The sequence below is a fragment of the Cheilinus undulatus genome, linkage group 20 (genome assembly GCF_018320785.1).
Source record: "Cheilinus undulatus linkage group 20, ASM1832078v1, whole genome shotgun sequence".
NCBI classification, from domain to species: Eukaryota; Metazoa; Chordata; class Actinopteri; order Labriformes; family Labridae; genus Cheilinus; species Cheilinus undulatus.
Genome location: NC_054884.1, coordinates 25,156,305 through 25,176,236, shown reverse-complemented (window position 1 = coordinate 25,176,236; position 19,932 = coordinate 25,156,305). Strand labels below are relative to the sequence as shown.

The window sequence follows — 19,932 nt, the reverse complement described above, 5'->3', positions numbered from 1 at the left end:
CAGATTAACTTAACAACACAATGTGAGATTTAGCTGTCTGTGTTGTCTTTCTAGCAGCGGTCTGCAGCAGAAAAAAATCTGCAACAGAAACAGCCTTTTAGTGAACTTTTGTTGCTTTACCTGCTAATCTGATGGGCCCGCTGTCCACGCTTCCTCCGAAACCTGCCTTGTCACAGAACGGCGGCGCCCAGTGAGCCTCGCAGTGACAGTTCTTGTTGTTGTTGCACACCTGCAGTAGATTAAAGGGGCAATTACCTGTTAGATGAGCCCAAAATGCAATCATCAGCTTGTCTTTTTCATGCAACATTTGAGCATATGCCTAATAGTACACTACTTTAATATGCAGCAAACGCTAATGGTGACAAATGAGTTCTGTTATGAAACTGGATGCACTGCATCAGTGACTGCAACAACACAATGCTAATGATTATTTTCAGAGTGGATTAATCTACTGATTATTTTTCAGAAATGCATCAATCAATCTATTGAATTTTTCAATAGGAAGCTAGTGCCTGTGTTTAGGAATCAGAAATGAAAGTGTTTTTGCTTTAAATTGCTTTTAAAGGTTAAAAAATGTAAATTTATTGTGTGTTTTTTAATGTTTATTTGTATAGGGACAAGTATGTGCATAGTAGGCCTTGAAGTCTGCAAATAAGGGTGCAGATCTTTTGTGTGCAGTACAGTTTGCAGATTCATCCACAATTTAGCCCTGCAAGGCCTCACATTGCATTGACATCTGGTATAAAAACTTATTTTTTTGCCTTATTCCATTTTTTATTTCTCTTTCCTTGTCTTCCTGTCCTGCAGAGAAAAAGGAATGGTAAATTCTACAAGGATTTCCCAGCAGGGTAATGTGGAGCAGGTGAGGGCCTCTTTCCAAGGCAACATCTTGATCTAATCTGAGCATGCAGGGTTGCCCTGTCTCCTCAAGGAGCAACATCTTTTTATTTCTGTGAGTAAAACTGTCTCTACAGCTTTATAGATACGTCTTAATTGGAGCTGGACAAACAAATATGGCATTATAATAACTGGGGATGTTTCATTTTAAGAGACAATAAAGAGTTTCCTCTCTAGCTTTGATTCAGCTGTCAAAGCCTCTACCAGTCAATTTAAGGGTAACACCATAAAGCCTCATATTTCATCCCCAACAGGCCCACCCATTGACATTTGTTGGGCGACATTTAAAGCAAAATCCAATAACTATGCTCCCCTCTCTCAAAGTCAAACTGTGTGCCATGCTTTAGCCAAATAAAGCCCAGCCTTCAGATTTCTATACAGTATTTTGGGGACAAGGACGACTGCCTGGGAGTATGATGAATGGCACTCAGAGCTGAGCATGAATGAAGCCATTATGTCTAATTGATTGAACCTTTCAGCAGCCAGGATGATTGATTGTGAGGCTGTGTAATGGCTCCCTAACTGGCGTATATTGGGAATTTTGAGCAAATCACAGCCAAAATGAGCGTCTGTGTGAGGAGGGAGGATGGGATATTAAGTAAACAGCTAATTCCGACAGGGGAGCGGTTGAGATAAAGAGCAATCACATCAGGTTTTAACCACACAAAATGAAGAGGAAAGAGGGAGGGAAAGGTGCTGTACTCACCCCTCGACCACTGCATTTTGCAGAACAATCATGCACGCCGAAAACACTGACGTTCTGGCACTGACGATTCAGACACATCTGAGGCAGACAAAGACATTTAAGATTGAAGTTTAAGTCAGCATGTTTAAACAGTTTTCACATTGTGAAAATCAGGGCCAATACATCCAATAAAATGCTTTCTCATCACTTCTTTTGTTGCAACACTCCTGCTATTACAACATTTTAGCTCTTGTTAAACCATGAGACAAATCAGTTTTTTCTGACCAACTCTGAGAAATTCTTAGCACGATTTTAGTCCAACTAACATGTTTCTCTGCATTTTAAATGTCCAGTTTTAGTCAGACTAACACAGTAAATGGACTTTTTCTAACTGCATGTTGAAGTACTCATAAATATTGTAAACCCTTTCATGTTTTAAGGGAAAAAGAAAAAAACCTTGCTTTCCATTTCTTTTAATTTACCACAGACAAACCACTTGACCTATAAAGTAGCAGAAATGTTAACACTCTGGGGTATTAAAGCTGCTTTTTAAATGTTATACAATGCCGGCTAGACTGTGGGCGCCTTAGAGGCTCCACACCCTGATACACCCTGCCTGACAGTGAAGATGAACTTGGCAGCAGTGGGCACACACAGATGGATGCCAGGGTCTCTGACAGATGAGGGCTGAGGCTGGATCCTCCTTCAGGGTGGAGGCTCACAGAGAAGTAAATTAGACTAAATGGATTAACTGTATCATTGAAGTGACCAATGAATGAATTGATGACCTCTGAAAGATGCCAAATAGACTGAATAATGCAAAGTCAATTAAGTGTGGGAGGCTAAAATGACTGGAGGACTCTCCAAGGCGATCGTCTTAGTCATGGCTGGGTTCTTTGCCTCACTTTTTCCATTTTTATTTCCCATTATTTAGGAACAACGACAAAACTCAGTGTCGAAATATTCATAGGAAAAAAAGACATGAAAATATGAGCTAACTCTAATTTCATGGATCTGGGTGGGTGAACTTGTATAAACATGGAATAAAATGTATTCATTTGCATATCCTTTTATTTAAAATAGCAGAACACACACTGAAGGTTTCTGCTGAAATCAAAAAAAGCTTAGAAATGAAATCAGCAAAATCTGCAGTAGTATTCAATTTACAGAAACCTGTCAACACAATCTACATTTTCATTCACATAAACATCATTTTCCAAATTATCTTTTTTTTTTTTTAGATATTTTACTGAATTCTCCTGCTGTCCACTAAGAAACTACAGCCAGTTTATACTTTCAGTTTACAAATCCTGCACACAGTGACAAGCTTTTCCACAGATTCAGTGCTGCTGATTTGCAAAGTGATTTGCTAAAAACAATTCAGGACAAAGAACAGAACATCTACAGTGATTATATCTGCCACGTTAGACCAATTGATCAGGATTTAGTGGTAGATTTAATGCTACATTGTGTTTACAGTGCACATAAACTAGATCATGATCCTTCACTGGCATACATCAGTATGGGAGTGAGCATGAACAACCACCAACTTTGCTGCCAGGGCCTCCTACTGAAATGGCTGAGCCTCCTCTAGGCCAAATGGGCTCCTCCCAGATGTCACTTCATAATATTTACATGTACATGTTGGATCACTAGTGTTAGCTTTAGTCTCCTGGATAAAATTTGCATCCTGTGTTTGGCTCTGGTCGACTTTGGAGCTGACTGAAAATGCAGGTCTTCAAGCAAGCCTATTAGCACTAACATTACTGTCCCAACAGGGAAGTTCAGTGGTCCCAGCTACAGTGTTAATAGTAAAAATATAATGGTTAAAACTAATTTTCAGGCCCACGAAAAGAAATATCTGGGCCTCTTAAAGGCCGAGACTGGGCCCTTTGTAAACGTAATTTAATATCAGTACATGAATGAAGGATCAGTTGCCTTAGCACTAGCCCCCTCGGTAGAATTCGCCCTCTCAGCCTGGCTGAATCAGATTTTTGAGACGACTGAAACATCTCGTTTAGTTATTTGTGGGGTCAAATGCTGGAGCTTCCTTTCTTCTCTGGCATTTTTTAGGCTCTGGCATGGCTGCTCAAAGCCCAAATATACTAGCCTAAGTTAGGAAAAAATTCTGTGATTGCTTGAATTTAGTATGGACCATTTTTCAGCCTAGCTGTAATGGATCGGCTGGACCCCAGACAGCCCCCCTCTCTCTTACTTTCAGAAAATGGTTTAACCTTTTGAAACCGGCAACTATAAATTAAATGTGCATTGCTGTTGCTGTAATAAGTAATGGTGAGTAGTAAGGTTTAAATAAAAGATCGCCATTGCTTAAACTTACAACGCATCATATCTTTGCTAACCACTCCAGACCCCTCCATGACACTGAGCCCTATAGAGAGACCCCCATCTCCATATGTGGTCTGGCCTGCTGCTTAACCAACAGCTATGTGATTGCATGCATCAAGCTGTGATGTGTGAACTGTGACGGTTTGGTTGGACTGCAAATATTTTTACAGCCCTAATGTTGACAAAAACCATGCCCAGTTTGCAATGTTTTCCACTGTTTTGTAATTTTTTCCACAGTTAACAAAACCATTCATGCAGCTTGCGAATCAGTGACAAATAATGAAATCTATGAGCCAGGGCCTGTAAATCAAGAGTAGAGATTTACAAGTAGCTCTATTTTACAATAAGCTGACACCACTTGTAATGAAAACTTAAATATTTAAGCATAATTCTGTTATAAGCTTGGTGCACTCTTGAGGAACTTTTAGTTTTGTTAATTTTGGCACCCCAGTGGACAAACTGTGATCAGTTATCTCTGATCCTACATTAGTGATATGCACAATTTGTCGGCTCAACAGCTAATTATTAAGTATAATTCTTTTAAAAACACAGGCCTGAAATTTTAAAACTGTAGTTAAGCCTCCAGCCACAAATGCAAGTTAAAGCTATATCACGCAAAGAAGAAGTCATATGTGAACATGATACATTAATATCACCGTCTTCTCTGAGACAAAGCTCTTTTAAAATGGACTGAGGCATAATGGAAAACTGTTCTGTGGTCAGATGAATCAAAACTTGAAATTCTTCTCAGAAATCATAGACACTGTGTCATGTGGACTAAAGATGAGGAAAAATTCCAGCTTGTTATCAGCACACAGTTCAAAAGCCTGCATCTCTGATGGTATGGGGTTGCATTAGTGCGTATAGTGTGGGCAGCATACACACCTGGAAAAGCACTATCAATGCTGAAAAGTATGACGGGGTTTTAGAGAAATATACGTATGCTCCCATCCAGACAATGTCTCTTTTAAGGAGGGTCTTGTATATTTCAGCAAAACAATGCTAAACTTCAGCATCCATCACAACAGCATGGCTTCACAGTAGAAGAGAGTTGGTGCTGAACTGTCCTACCTGCAGTCCAGACCTTTCACAATAGAAACATTTGGCACATCATAAAAAAAACCCTCTAGCAACTGGTTTACTCACTTCCCAGACGTTTACAAACTGTTGTTAAAAGAGGAGGGGATTCAATGCAATAGTACACTTGTCCCTGTCTCTACTTTTTTGAGAAGTGCTGCTGCCATTAAGTTCAAGTTTCTACATCTGATACATTGTTTATGTTCTATTGTGAATAAAATCTGAGTTTATGAGATTTGCAAATCATTGCATTCTGTTTTTATTTACATTTTACACAGCGCCCTAAGTTTTTTGGAATTGGGATTGTTATTTGCAATGCAATAAGATTCAGCAGAGAAAAAAATAACACATCATATCCCACTGAAATTTAAAGTGGAGTGGAAAAAGCTTAAAAAAACATAAATCACAGAAGTACTGAAAAAATCTACTTTTCTAGCATTGCTCTCACCATTCCATCTGCACACTTTGTTCCCGTCAGCACCAGGCCGGGGTCAGGCATGTCGTCGCCCAGGTAAACATGTGTTCCTCTGCACAGGATCCTCCCGCCGTCCTGCAAAGGGATGTTTGTTTCTATGGAAACAGCGTTGGTACCAATTACTGGACGGTTAGCTCCTCCTTGACACTGGATTTTACCACATTTAGCGTCCCTGTGAAAAGCATTGACAACAGGGAGAAAAACAATGTGATAATTGAATAACATGTCGCTGTTTTCCCAAATGTGTAAATAAGCAATTATTTTTTCCTCACTTTCGCTGTCCAATTAGGGAAAGAGCAGAACAGAAAGCTGCTGTTTTCAGACTACACCTGAGAAATGGAAAACTTTCTACATTTCACTAACTGACTCTGTAGCCTTCATTGAAGGCTGAAGCTAATTATAATACTGCTGTATACGCTGTCACTTGTTTTTAAGTTGAGAATAGTTCAAGCTATAAAATATCAGAAAATCAAGGGGACCATCCTTTCTTGTAAAATGAGGGTTGACTTTTATGTCTTGAATTGCTTGTTTGCCCTGTTACACAAAGAAATCCAGTTTCCATAAAAGGAAACAGAGGAAATGTAGAAACTTCGCAAATTTCAGATGCTTAAACCCAACGTACTGTTATAATAACTTAATAGCTAAGTGATTTGATTGTTTCAGGCAGAGTTAACCACAGTTTAAAGAACTGAAAATATCCTGTCAGGAGGTAAAGGCAGGAAAATGACTTCAGGCAGAAACCCCCTCTAAAGCCAGGCACACACTGTGTGATTGCATGATTTAGGCAAAATTTCATCCTGATTGTGCATCATTAGTTGTGTAGTGTACAATGAGGTCCAACCTGCTGCTCCAAACCTTTCAGACAAATTTGTTGCTGCCAAAATTAGAGTTATAGAGTGCCACCCCACTACTACGATAAAGGAGAATGGCAGACCTCCACTCTGTGAGGTGTACAAAAATTAGTCAGAAAGCCACCTTCATTGATTTTCTATTTGTACAGCTCTTATACATTTGCAGCTCTTACCGGGCATCACATTTAGCGAAAGAGCCTTTAGAGTCCTTGCCACAGTTGCCATAGGGATCTCCCGCTGAGTTGACTCTTTCAAAGCAGATCCCTGGAGCTGGCTTTGCACCTTCATAAAAACACATTTAGTCACATTAAACAGCTGGTGACCAATTTGAACCATTTATGAACAGCTACTAAGGAGGTTCTTTCACATACCTTGGCCCCACAGTGTGATACACTGCTGCTCGTGGGTTTGGCAGATTCCATTGTAACAGTAGCCGTCCACGCTGTGGCAGGCGTGGCCGTCATGTAGGTAGACGTTGGAGGGGCAGTTAGGACTGGTGCCGGTGCAGAACTCAGGAAGGTCACAAGAGTTACTGGATTCACGGCATGGAGTTCCAGCTGGCTTCAGCTACAATGAAAAAGTCGATGGAATGAAGAACAGCCGTGATAAGAGGTTCTCAAAATGCTTGAAACTTTGATTCATTTTGGTACCATGTGTTTAAAATGAGGGCTGAAGAATTTGGAAAATTTGTCTATTTGCAATCGTCTTTCCAAACATTGGTATTGTGATATATGCTTTTTTTTATTAATTCCTTATTTTGATGTATTTTTCAAAAAACACAAGAAATAAATCACTCTATAATATGTCTAACACAATGCTGCTCTGCTGCAGGAAAAATGCTAAACTGATATTATGACATACATTTCAGGTGAAAGAAATGTTGCACCTTCTGCAATTTGGAAATTGCAGTAGGACATATGACAAATAAAATCTAGATTTCAATTGATTGCCCAGCCTTATTTAAAATGATACAATCACAGTTATTTTACAAAGTAGTGTCAAGTAGAAGAGGGGTCTGGCTACAGACCACAGCTCTCAGACAGCCCCTCTTGCAGACCACTACTGACAGGATGGAAGAGATGTTATTTGCCAGTACATTGTATTTCCTGTGTTATAGATGTATTTTTAATTCAAATGTATTCATAAACAAAGTCTGGCAGTTACATTCATGAAATAATCACATTACAAACTTACGGACTAAGCAACATTTCATTAAAGAAAAAAAGGTCAGAGGTCTTGCTTCAACTGTAAGTATAAATACCTGAAGCTGAAGCTAACATACTTACCCTAGCTAGGTAGTTAACATTAAAACATAAACAAATGTAACTATATTAGCTTCAGCTCTAGCAATGTGAGGTTTAGCAAATGTAGCTACTGCTAACATAGCTAAAGTAGCTACGTAGGCAATACAGCAATGTTGCTTGGTTAGCTTAATAAGCTTTAAGCTTTTAGGAAGCATAGCATAAGCTACCATAGCATTGTTAGCTTTAGCTACATTAGCTACATATCCATTTCATGCAAATAAAAATGGGTTTATGAGATTTGCAAAAATGAAAAATGTATACAGTCTTCAGTTATGTTACCTCTGAAGCTCATGTAGCTCACCTAGTTAACATAGCTTTGCTAGCTTTAGCCTTAGCTACAATAACTGTGTACGAGTGTTTTCATAGAGAACAATTTTTTCTAAAGCAGACTGTTTACTCAGTTGTATTAAACGTTTTTAATTAGATTTTGTAGGTCAGGTTTTATTACTTTTAACTTTTGGGATCCTAATGCTTACCATAACTCTTACCCTAACCCTAACTAGAAGCTGTATATGAATTTATTTTGAAAGTTTTAGTGTATATTTCCACCCTCAGAGGGGCAGTGTCTCACTATGATGGTCTGCAAGATGGGGTGTCCAAGAGCTGCGGTCTGCAGCTTTTAAATAGAATGAAAACGGATGAAAAAAACTTAGACATGTATCAAAGCAGCTTATAGAGAAATGAATCAATCAAAAATTACAAGATTAATCCTGAAATTGCACATTGCACATGCATTTTTCAGTATTCAAGAGTCTTCTGCCATTTTTAGCTACCAATAAATAAAGTACCTAATACTGGCTATGTGGACGTCCAGAAAATTTTTTGTTGCTTTGGTATCAAGCAGGTATGGATATCATTTGATTTTTACCAGACTTGTATTCAAGTTAAAATTTCTGGCATTGTGAAAAACCTATAAAGCAAACATTAGGGCATTTTTCACAACTTTTACAAGAGACTGGACAGTAGGAGACAGTGTCTTTTCACCAGAGGTGACAGAATAATGAAAATCTCCTGCTAGATATGTAGTACTTCAGGAAAAACAGAGCACATTGGGCTGACTAGCATGTAGCTCCAAGGACTTACATGTCAGTAGTCTCAAGCTGCATTTCCACCATCAGTTCGGTACAATACACAATTAATTGTGTTTCCACTGTCAAAATACAAAAGGTACCAAAATACCATCCTACTTTTTAGGCCCCCTTCTGTTGGCGTACCAACCAGATCTACTGTAGTTTGTTGACTGGTCGGAAGAAGCACAAAATGTACCATATTTTGCATTAAGCTGAACAACTTTCTCTCTCGTTTTGAGACATAATAAACCATTTAGCAAGTAAATCTTGTGGAGTACTAGTTAGACTGACATGAAGACTCTTCAAATCTCTTTCAATTCAGGAGAGTACATATAATCTCAGAGGTGTTTGTAAATTTATTGTACAAAAAGCTAAAAAAGGTATGAAAAGGAGATGTGTTTCCATTGTTGGAGTTCAATTCTGGAATGATGCCAATATAAATTTAAAAACATGTCATTCTCTTTTGGTTTTCAAGAAAATGGTTTGTAAAGCTATTTTTGAAGCCTATAAGTGTGACTGATTATCTGTTCTTGTTTCTTTGCTGTTTTGGAAGTTGGTAGCTAAAATAGTTGAAAATGTAGGATAGGCTTTTATAAGAAGTTTGCTCTTGCCTATGCCTTTTCAGTCATTTTTCAACACATGACTATTAATTTTGTTTAAAATGTCTATACTGTGCAAAATATTTGGTGTTGTTTCATGGTTGAATAAACTAAACTAACTAAAAAAAAATCAACAAGGTAGGAGCCATAAGGAGCAAACCAAGCAGAATGTTTTATATGGACAACAGGGCCTGGCTCCTGTTGAGAGCAGGTTTCCTTTTTTTTTGTCTTTTTTTTTTTTTGTTTGACACAAAAAGCCAAAATGGTACCAGATCTTAAAAAAGAGCCAGAATTCCAATCAATCCTAGCGAGGCTAGACATGCACTGGCTGTGGAAACACAAACAAGAGCAGGGTTTAATGTACCAAACTGTGTCAAACTCTACTGGACCAAACTGGACTGCTTGATGGAAATAAATCAAGTACTCTACTCTTTCAGGTCCTTTTTTGGAGAAAAACTGGGCAAACCTTTTGAAGAGACCAAAAGTCCTGATTACTTTTGGTAAAAACACAGATTAAGATAAATGTACTGTTGGATGAAAACAGGTCCTATCAAATCTTATACAAGAAAAAAATCATTTATTTCAAAATTAACATGACATAGTTTTCCGTATTCTCTACCTGACAATCCTGGCAGCACTGTCCATGTGCACAAACAGCATCTCCCTTCAGGGTGCAGGTTGTAGCATTGCAGCAGGGATTCATACATTCCTTCAGATGAAAAAGAGAAGAAAAGCAGAGAAATGGATTCTAAGTGAGAGGGGAACAAAGGTAAAAGAGAATTAACTCAGCACAAAGAGATCCTATTTCACCTCAGAGCAAACACCTAGGCTTTGTTAACAGAGGGGATGCAGCCACCAGAAGGACTGTGTTCAGCTAAGGCAACCTGACAGAGGAAAGGAAGTAGCAGCCTCTACTGCTAAAAAACAGCCATGTCTCCATGTGGCAGGCTTTTCAACTACAGCGAGACACATGAAACCATGTGCTGAACGGTGAATAATAAAGAAAAATGAGGAGAAGATGGACAAACTGCAGAAATAAAAGCAAAGATACGATATGTAAGGCTGAAAAACTGGCAAGTAAAAAGAAAAAAAAGACTGAACACAACTTAATCAAACTCATTAAAAAAGACGATCTCAATATTCATGCTACCAGCAGCTTTTTCATTTAATCTCTACTGGATCATCACAAGTGAGTGGTATAATGTGAGGAACAGTGAACTCCAAAAACCTCTGTTTTAACACTGTGTATACATCTTAGAAATCTAAGAGCCCATATATCAGCTTGTGAGTAAAGTTTGCATCACTCAAGTCATTCCTGATAATGTGCCCCAGATATTTGACTTTGTCCACGCCACCATGAGCATCATGAGAGGTAAAGAAACATGGATCAACTTTGGCCGGTGAAGTTATTATGAGAATTTTTTTACTGTTACAATTAAAGTCAAATCTAGAAGACGCTTCGAGCCTATACTTTCAGGTGAGAAGATGACTAAGTCATAAGCATACAAGTCCATCACCTACCACTAGTAACAGTCTTACAAGCTATTAACTATTCAGAGGGATCCTTTGTATACATATTGGACAGGACAGGTGATATAATACCATCTAAGGACTCTATTAGTCACTTAAAAGGGTGCCAATACTGTCCCATGAAGCTTTAATGCTTTGATGCAAACACCAGGAATAAAATTTTCTTATCAAATAAGAGGGGACTCCTCTGTTATGTCATTTTATAACAAAATACCATGATCAAAAGTTCTGGATGCATATAGAACGTTTCTCAACCATTATCCCGTCATGGCACCCTTTCAAATTTAAAAAATCTCTAGTCAATCCGATCAAAATGTGCTGATAATCAAACAAACATTTGGCATCCATATGACTTGGGATTTTGTGTAGTAATAAAATTAGCAAGATAAATCTCAAAAGCAATCTCTTAAAACCAAGATTATAATAGTTTCTGATTTTTCATTAGTTTTGATTTTGTTTTCACCTTCTGTATTCAATTTCAGTTTATTTTTAATTAGTTTTTACTGCTGGTTTGTTAGTTTAGTTTAGTTTTTCTTTTGCAAAAATGCCTCCTTTTAGTTTAGTTTTTATTAGTTATAGTGTTAGGTTTTTTGGATACATGTCAGTGCTGAGTGAACATTGTATATTCTTAGAAACATGTTCACTGTTAACTTATTATTTCATTTATCTAAAGATGATGTTTCAGTAGAACTCCAGACATAAAACTACCACTATGTGAACTCTTAACCGATCAATTCAGACAATTTTACACTCCCCAGACTTTGATGTAGGTGCCAGTCAGAATGGTTGTGTGAAAGACTAAAATGAAGGATATCTGTCTCTATTTTATTTCATTTTAGTTAGTTTTTAAAGTGCACTATACAGTTTTAGTTAGTTTTCGTTTTTTTGGATAAGCTAAGTTTTTATTTAGTTTCAGTTCACTAAAAAGATTTTTGATCTTTAGTTTTAGCTATTTAGTTATTTTTAGTTTACTATAATAACCTTGCTTAAAACTATTAAAATGCCTCTATAGTCTCAAAACAGCCATGTAGGCCTTTAGAATCATGCTTTAGCATGTTTTGGCACACCTGCCAAACTGAGGAAAAATAAAATGTGTGATTCTTGCACAGGGTAACTGCTATAAGCCAGTTCAGTGTTTGACCCTAACACTGGCATGATATCAGGAAAAGAAAATATGAGACAATTTTGATAATAAAGCTAATCTGCATATTCATTTTAACTCTGTGTTTGAATGTGTTTAGATGTTGCATGTGGTACCCTAATTACTACTTGGATTCCTTTGACCTTGTTTCTGGTGGATTATTGTTGTTTTGATGTTAGACAGTTCTGCACCATGAGTGAAATTATCCACTGAGTTACTGGCTGCCCATCTGTGGCGAGGGGTGGTCTGCAGGAAAGGGTGGCCTACTGATGATCATCAAAGGATGTGTCCCAACTCTGCATATTTTAGCATTAGTCCCATTTTCTAGGAATAAATTACATAAGTACAGTGTTAACATGAGGATAAGGCTATAGTAATTGGAAACGATGCACTATGAGAGTAAATTTCAAAAACAACTAAGAAGTTTTGAACTAATCTAACATGGATAGTTATGTTTTAACTCCAAAAATAATCAATAATGACACTTGAAAAGTGTTAAGGTAACTCTCCAAAAGGAGTCAAATCAACACTGTCATGTGGTCCTGTATAAAAATTGTAAAAGTGCCAGTATTTTAGCACTGACAGTGTTAACTTGCAGGTTTTGCCGTGTACTTGGTATCAGGTGATATCAAATGCTCTGGTATCAGGAAGGAAAAAATGGTATGGGTAAAATCTCTAGAGCAAAGAGAGACATGCAGTCCACGACTTACCAACCCTGTCACATTTCCTGTCTCACTAGGCATGCCCATCTGTTTCATGTTAGCATTAATCATACACCATGTCACATGCCATTGCTGCCTGTGATACAGATTCAATCAGACCCTGGCAAAGAAGTAAAGAAGGTATGCTTGGCCTCATATAGAGCCAGCCTGACTGGACTCCTGAGTGTCAGCTCCCTCTTCCTTCTGCTGTTAAGCTGCTTCTGATCACACTGTACCAAGCAAGACGAAGTAGACGGATGGAGCTGGTGGGGGACTCAGCAGACAGGATGGGACTTCCAGAACGTCGCTGCCTTAAAAAAACATTAAGGGCCTTTCCCATGGTCCCTTGCGCCAAAGATAAGGAGAAGGCATTGAAAAGAAGTAGCCAGTGATTGTGAGGAATGGGACCCCGGCTTTTTAATGAGGCTTTTTAATGGCAGAGGAGAGGTGCTGTCCGAGCACTCTGATCTGGCCTGGGTTGGCGCGAGGCCGCTCGGCTCTGAGGAGAGCTTTATTATTGCTGCTGGCTCAGGCCGGCAAGGCTTATGCTGGCTCTTTGTTTCTAAGGACAAGGCCACTTTCAGCCTGACCCTTGATGGAGCATGAATAGCTCACAAAAACCCTGGCTGAGCATTAAGGTGTGGACCAATCATGAATGACAACAAGGCATTCTCTCCCAGGGGCTGTTATGTAATTTGAAATACTCTTCCAAATCATAAAGGAAGTCTCCTTTATCTTTCATGTAACCATCAGCCTGCCTCTGCTGATTGTCAGCTGCATCATGATCGACTGTTTTATCATCAGTCAGCCGCAGCGGTTGGCGCAGCGTGCCACTGTCACATATGCGCTCGCTAGAGCAGATTTGTTTAAATAATTCAGCAGTTGACAGGGTGAAACTGTCAGCGACACTTCTTTTCTCATGAATTGTATCAGGATAAGACAACCCTCCTTTCAAACATCCCAGCACACACAAAGAACAAATCCACACTCGTATCTCTAAGCTCATTTTCTGGAGACAGTGTTTGCATTACGAGAGCTCTGCGTCGCTGGCTCTGAAATCGAGTAGAACTGTTTGTTTTCATATCAGGAAATGTGGGTTTGTGCCATGCTTCTGTCAGAAACCCCCCACTACCGCTTCTGCTCGTTTCATTTCTAAACGTGGGAAACATAATTAACGATGATTTATGGGAAGGAGAAGCGAAAGAGACTTCATTTTTTTGGCAGAAGGGACATATAATATGAATTCCTGAGACACAAAACATTTTGTTTGCCATGATTTGTAGTGCTCTCACCTCCAGTTCCCCACAGTCACACTCCTCCCCCTCCTCCACATAGCCGTTGCCACATTTCTGCCCGCCGTAGAGCACTTTGACCTCAGGCATGTTGAAGAGGCACATCCCGACGCCTTTTTCAAAACTGGCAGCCAGATCCTTCTTGCTGCAGCTGCTGAACACTGTAGGGAAAGGATACCTATAAGAGAGAAGACATATATTTGAGTGACACGAAGAGGAAAAAAAGACAAAGGACCACTTGTCCTGCAGGGGTCTGATTCAATCAGCCCTAATTGCTGCTAATCATATAATCAATTAACCAGCAGAGCTCATGAACCTCTCCAGAGCTGCATCAGCATGCAAATGGCACTGACTTCTCCCATCCATGAAGAGAGGGAGATCTGATAAGACATATTTTATGAGACAGGGGACTGTAAAAAGTCGGACCAAAAAAGTGCTTCCTTTGCAAGAATTGCAACACCCATAAATTTGGGAGAAACAGGGGATGGTGTGCTTTTAATATTGTTTTTGGAGCGGACAGAGGGGGGTGGTCTTCTCCGGGGGGAAAGCACACCGCCCAGGGCTCTGTCTGCCAAGAGCTTTGTTACAGACCTCATGTGGCTTTATTGAACTTTTCTGTGATAAAATAGTGCCTTCGATGACAACATGTGTGTCGTAAGAAGATTGTGCATAAATACATGCAGATTTTATCTTGTGTTCTCAATGTGGCTCTTGATAATAAAGCACCATATGAGATTTTTAATACCTCCACCCCAACCATAAAATTGAGCCTAACAAGGCCGGAGCGGGTGAGACTGTAGATAATATTCACACTTAAATCTGTCCTTGTTCTCTGTGCACACAGATGAGAGCAGCTAGGAGACAACATGGAGTCAGCTTGGACCCTTGAATGTTTCTTTTAACTGTTGGGGTTTTAAAACTAGATATTGGTTATTGTTACCAGGAATAAGTATCAACAACCAAAAGGGGAGCAAAAATCAGTCTCAGAATGAATATTTACATAATAATAGATATAACTGGACCCCTGATAAATCCAGTGAATGGGCCCTCCCCAGTTATGATTTATCAATGTTATTGAGTGCTAGCATCCTGGCTAACAGTTACCTCATTTTTGAGCTGAAACATTTGTCAAGCTATTATTTGGTCTGATGTCTGATGTTTTTCTAAACCTATTTTAGCCACAATTTTACCCCTTTTCATCACCTTTTCTACCAATTTGTTTTGCCTCTGTTAACTCTTTCTTTTAATTTTTATAAACTGTTCACCAATTTAAACCCATTTGTGTCCATTTTAACCAATTTAGCCCCTTTTAATCCCTCTCCACTTTCTTCTGCCATTTTTTTTTTCAATTTTATCCCATTTCCACCAATTTCTATGCCAATTTTTATTGTTTTAAACCAAACTGCACCCTTTCTTATGCTGATTTTTGCCACTTTCTGCCCACTTTTTTGCTTTTGTTAACCCATTTTTGCAACTTTTAACCCATTTTTTTCAGTTTTCAAAAGGGGATTGACATATTTACAGATGGCTTTAAGATTTTTTGAAGAAGGCATTTTACCACAGCATAAATAATGAAACAATGTAGTTTGTGCTTTGTTAGGAATGGTTGTTATTTAGGTTAAAAAAAGAAAGGTTACCACAGCTTCACATTTTTCTAATGTTTCAGGATTCAGCTGACCCCAATGGGCCCCCCATTTGGCTGGGCCCTCCCCTTTATCCCCACTTATGGGCAGCTTTGCAACCAGCAGAAATATCACAAAGTAAATACACAATAACCACAGAAAAGTTCACTTTCAATCTAGAATAGAATTCATGAAACAAAGCAGCATCAATTGTTAGCAGTGACAATTCAATAAATGACTATCACAACTGAACTACAAGAAACAAACTATTTGCAAGTAAAGCAAACAGTGATAAATGCCAGGGAGAGACAGAGAAACACGATTACTGATGGTCTTAAAACGGCTGAGTCACATGTGGTTTCACAAATGTGTCTTTAAAGATGGTGGACTTCGAACAGAGAAAAACTCAGGCTATGGAGTCTACAAACTCAGCATGATGACTTTCACTGACATAAACTCAGTGGTTGCACTTTGACTCAATGAATGGACAAGTAACGCTTCCAGCAAAGTTGTTCTCCCATCTCTTTGGGACCAGAGAATTAAAAAATAATCATTCTGTGACATAAAGTATCCTAAATATTCATATTTTTACAAAAAAATGTCCTTGTGCTTTTGTGAATTTGAGTCATTATTTAAAGCAGTTCCTATCTGCCTTGACTCATTCTGGGATACAAACAGACAATGTGGCTGTGTGTTAGCTGGTGGGCTAGCTGCAGGAATGATTGAAAAATAGATTATAAATGGATTAAAGGACATCCAATATCAGAGTTACTGCTGTGGATTTAACCTTGAAAGACCTTGGAAAGTCAGCCAAATAACTTTAAATATCATGTGTCTCTTCTTGTCATTAACGACAATGCCAGTCTCAGAGGGTTAATGTTCTGTCCACTGTTCCAGCAAGTTAAAAGGGCTCGTATCGTCCTTTGGGTGGCAGGAGAAGAGTTGCTTGTCCTTCGGATACTGGTGGGCTTCTGCAACACTCCTATCCAGACAATGTCGAAAGGGAGGAACAAAAACTCTTTGGACTCGATGGACCAGTTGCTGACTGCACTAAAACTTATGGTGACGCCCGGAGCAAGGAGTACACAGTGGAAGGCAACGGGTCTACTGCTTGGATGTGGTGGTTTTAGGGGGGTCATAAAGGCTTTTTTACCCGTGGACCTCTGCAGGGTCTCGTCAGGTCTCCTATCAGATAGGAGAATGTGTCCTCCTGCAAAGGCTGAAGATGAGTCTTATTGGGGAGATGAGCCCATTGTTTAAACAATGCCCTCTAAAACTACAAAAACGGGCCTCTGCAAGTTTGCCAGGCTTGATTTTTGTTGTCCACATGGCTGATTCCCAACGCAACCCACCCAACAGCTGGCCTCAAAAGATGGGGATGCAGTAAACCTTTCTTAGGCATTAATTTAATGATTTTTTTGCCATAAAAGTGACAATTTCAGACTTATTTAGTATTCAGAGCACCAAGGGGAGTTCAATGAGCAAACTGCTTGCAGGGTAAATCAAACAAATGCCATAAATTCACTGCTTAATGTACTTTTCTTAAATGACAGCAAGGGAAATTGGCTACTTATCTCATGAGGCATTTGTGGTCTGGAAAATGACAGCTCTGAAAGGGCAGTAAACATGTCATGGTTGCTGCATCAATGGTTATACTAACAGGTCTGGCAATAAGCATGTGTCAAGGGAAGTTCTAGCATAAAACTCATCCACGGGTTTATCCAATGTGGACTCATTCAGGGATGTATAATAGCTCTTTGCAGTGGGATAAATGTGGTTAAACAAGTGTGGAGCATTTTATGAGGGATGAATGAGATTTCACGTCATGGCTTTGTCAATTTGTTTTCAGGCAGCACCTTGAACTCTGATTCGTTTCTTGAAGCAGTACAAAAGCTGCAAAACAAACTCTTTCTCTGCTGAGTTTTCTCATTTCAGTGGAAGGACGCATTTCAGCATAGCTCAGTGTCGACAACTCTTTCAAAATGCGCTTTCCTCTGATTGGGTTCTACACCCATAACGGCTCTAAACATGTCACGGCGCTCTGCGAATGTTTTGACATGACCTCATTCACGGCTTGCCTCTGATTTCCCATCCTGTGCGGAGGCAGCTTACATCAGCTCCTGCTGCTGACCCCCTCCCCTGAAAGACATACCCCACTGCTCTCTTACATCAGTACTTTGCTAAGGTTGTGTTAGGTGAAAGTGGGGTGCTGCGAGGCAGACCCTCTGGATTAAAGCAAAAGATCAGAGTGGATTTGTAATGACATGAAATGGCAAAAGGAAATAGCAATAAGGAAAAGCTGTAATAACAGCCATTATTGGGCCCCCAACTCCTTTCCCTCTCTCTCCCAGCACCCCTCGACATCTTGCCATGATGTGCAGCTGTCAAGGCTGCTGGTCAACAGGCGGCCCACTTACCTAGCAACTGCTGTTGTTGATTTCCTCTCTGCCCCCAAAGCCAGAGCCAAAATTGCTCACTTAAGTTGTTGCATTTATTCAATTTCCATGAACTCAGCCTTGCTCTTCGGTTACCAGCCCATACAACCCATGACAAACACTCACATCCCTGTTTCTTCTATTTTTTTAATGGAACTTAAGGAAACACGTGTGGTTCAGGATCCAGCTGCTCTTTATGAGAGGCAATACAGAAATAATTGGTCTACCCTGCAACGGTCTGGAGTTGGGAGGAAGAATAATGGCTGTGAAAAGGCAGAGGCATCCATGAGTTACAGTGGATGGCATTTCGCAGCTGCACTCCCCGAGGCAGCTAAACATCCATGGCCGGTTGCAGTGGGCACATCTGGGGCTCATGGCAAACTAAAGATACTCTAGACAACCACTCTGCCCATGGGAGTCTGGGCCACCACCTCAAAAGAATACACCAAGTGTGGCTGTGTGACCTTTGGGCTTGTTCTCATCAGGTTCAGGCTTTTTGGTTCATTTCTTCAGTTCCAGATCAGCTCTGCGTCCTCTTCTTCTATCTGTCAGGGTTGAACAGCTGGCTCTTCTGCTTCAGAGGTGCTTCAGTTGATGGTTGATAGAGTGCACAAAGCAATCACTGAGACTAAATTACAGCCATGGCAAAACAAGGCTTTAATAGATCTGTGGGAGGTCTGGTGATAAGGAATCATTCCCAGATCTATTACAGGCCCCTATGATCTGCCCCACACAGTGATCACAGCTCAAAGCTCAAGGCTGTTAAATGCCTTGCAGCCCTGCTGCTCTGACAAGAGGATAGATGAACTGTGACCCACATTTTATGTGGAGAGGTAGAGATGCATTATATGAAGTCTCTAAATCCCTGACTATTCACAGCCACAGCTCAATTCACTTTTCTTTTCAGTCTCTATTTTCACTTTCATTGCCATCAATCTAGTCAACCGTTTCAATCAGATTTCAAGGTTTGAAGTATCATAAAAATTCATGTTAAACTGGATTACTTTTTGCCAAAATCAAGACAACAAGAAGCAAGTTATTTATTCAGTGTTGTATTCTTATGTGTATCTTGTGTAATTAAGGCAATGATTAATAAATCCATGTTTTTTTGTTTTACATTGTTATGTGGTGTTTTATTTACAGTGCGATTGTTTGACAATCTTTTGTATCTGCTGTCTGAAGTCAATGATTCTATTGTAGTGACAGCTAGGTGTGTCCTGCACAGATTCAAATTTCCTCATTGGAACCAATAAAAGGAATCTTGTTGTATTACATCATATCGTCCCCTACTGTACCTTTTCGAATCGTCCGCTACTGTATCGTACCGTCCCCTACCGTAACATTTTTTTTATTTTTTATTAGTTTATTTGACAGGGGCCATGCAAAACAAAACTGTTAAGCCAGAGTTAACTATAAAGCTAATTTTCATCTATGGTCCCTATCATATTCCCCCCGACTGTATCATATTGTATTGTCCCCTACCGTAACATATCAAACGTCCCCTACCGTTCTGTACCGAATCATCCCCTACCGTACTGTATCAAATTGTCCCCTACCACACTGTATCGAATCCTAACTACAGTACCGTATAGGATCATCACTACCATACTGTATCGAATTGTCACAACTGTTTCATATCACCATTACCATATTGTATAATACCGTATCACATTGTCCCCCACATCCCCTACCGTATCATTTTGCCCCCTACCATTTCATATTGATTCGTTTCATATTGCTTTGAATCGTATCAGCCCCTACCATATCATATCACCCCCCACTGTATCCTATCATATCATATCGTATCGTATTGGTATCGTCCCCTATAGTATCATATTGTATCGTATCTTTTGATACAATGATAAAATGATACGATACAATATGACACTATCGTCCCCTATAGTATC

At 39.5% G+C, this 19,932-nt stretch overlaps 1 protein-coding gene across 1 annotated transcript in view; it reads right to left on the bottom strand.

Annotated features, from left to right (window-relative positions):
• The window catches only part of LOC121528821 (disintegrin and metalloproteinase domain-containing protein 12), a 144,066-nt gene that overhangs the window by 13,943 nt on the left and 110,191 nt on the right, over positions 1–19,932 (bottom strand). Inside the window, exons 12-18 of the mRNA XM_041816428.1 lie at positions 13,969–14,146; positions 9,924–10,013; positions 6,703–6,898; positions 6,505–6,613; positions 5,454–5,652; positions 1,604–1,681; positions 121–229 (exon numbers count right to left, since the gene is read on the bottom strand). Of these exons, the coding sequence (XP_041672362.1) occupies positions 121–229; positions 1,604–1,681; positions 5,454–5,652; positions 6,505–6,613; positions 6,703–6,898; positions 9,924–10,013; positions 13,969–14,146 (959 nt within the window). The remainder of the gene's footprint in view (positions 1–120; positions 230–1,603; positions 1,682–5,453; positions 5,653–6,504; positions 6,614–6,702; positions 6,899–9,923; positions 10,014–13,968; positions 14,147–19,932) is intronic.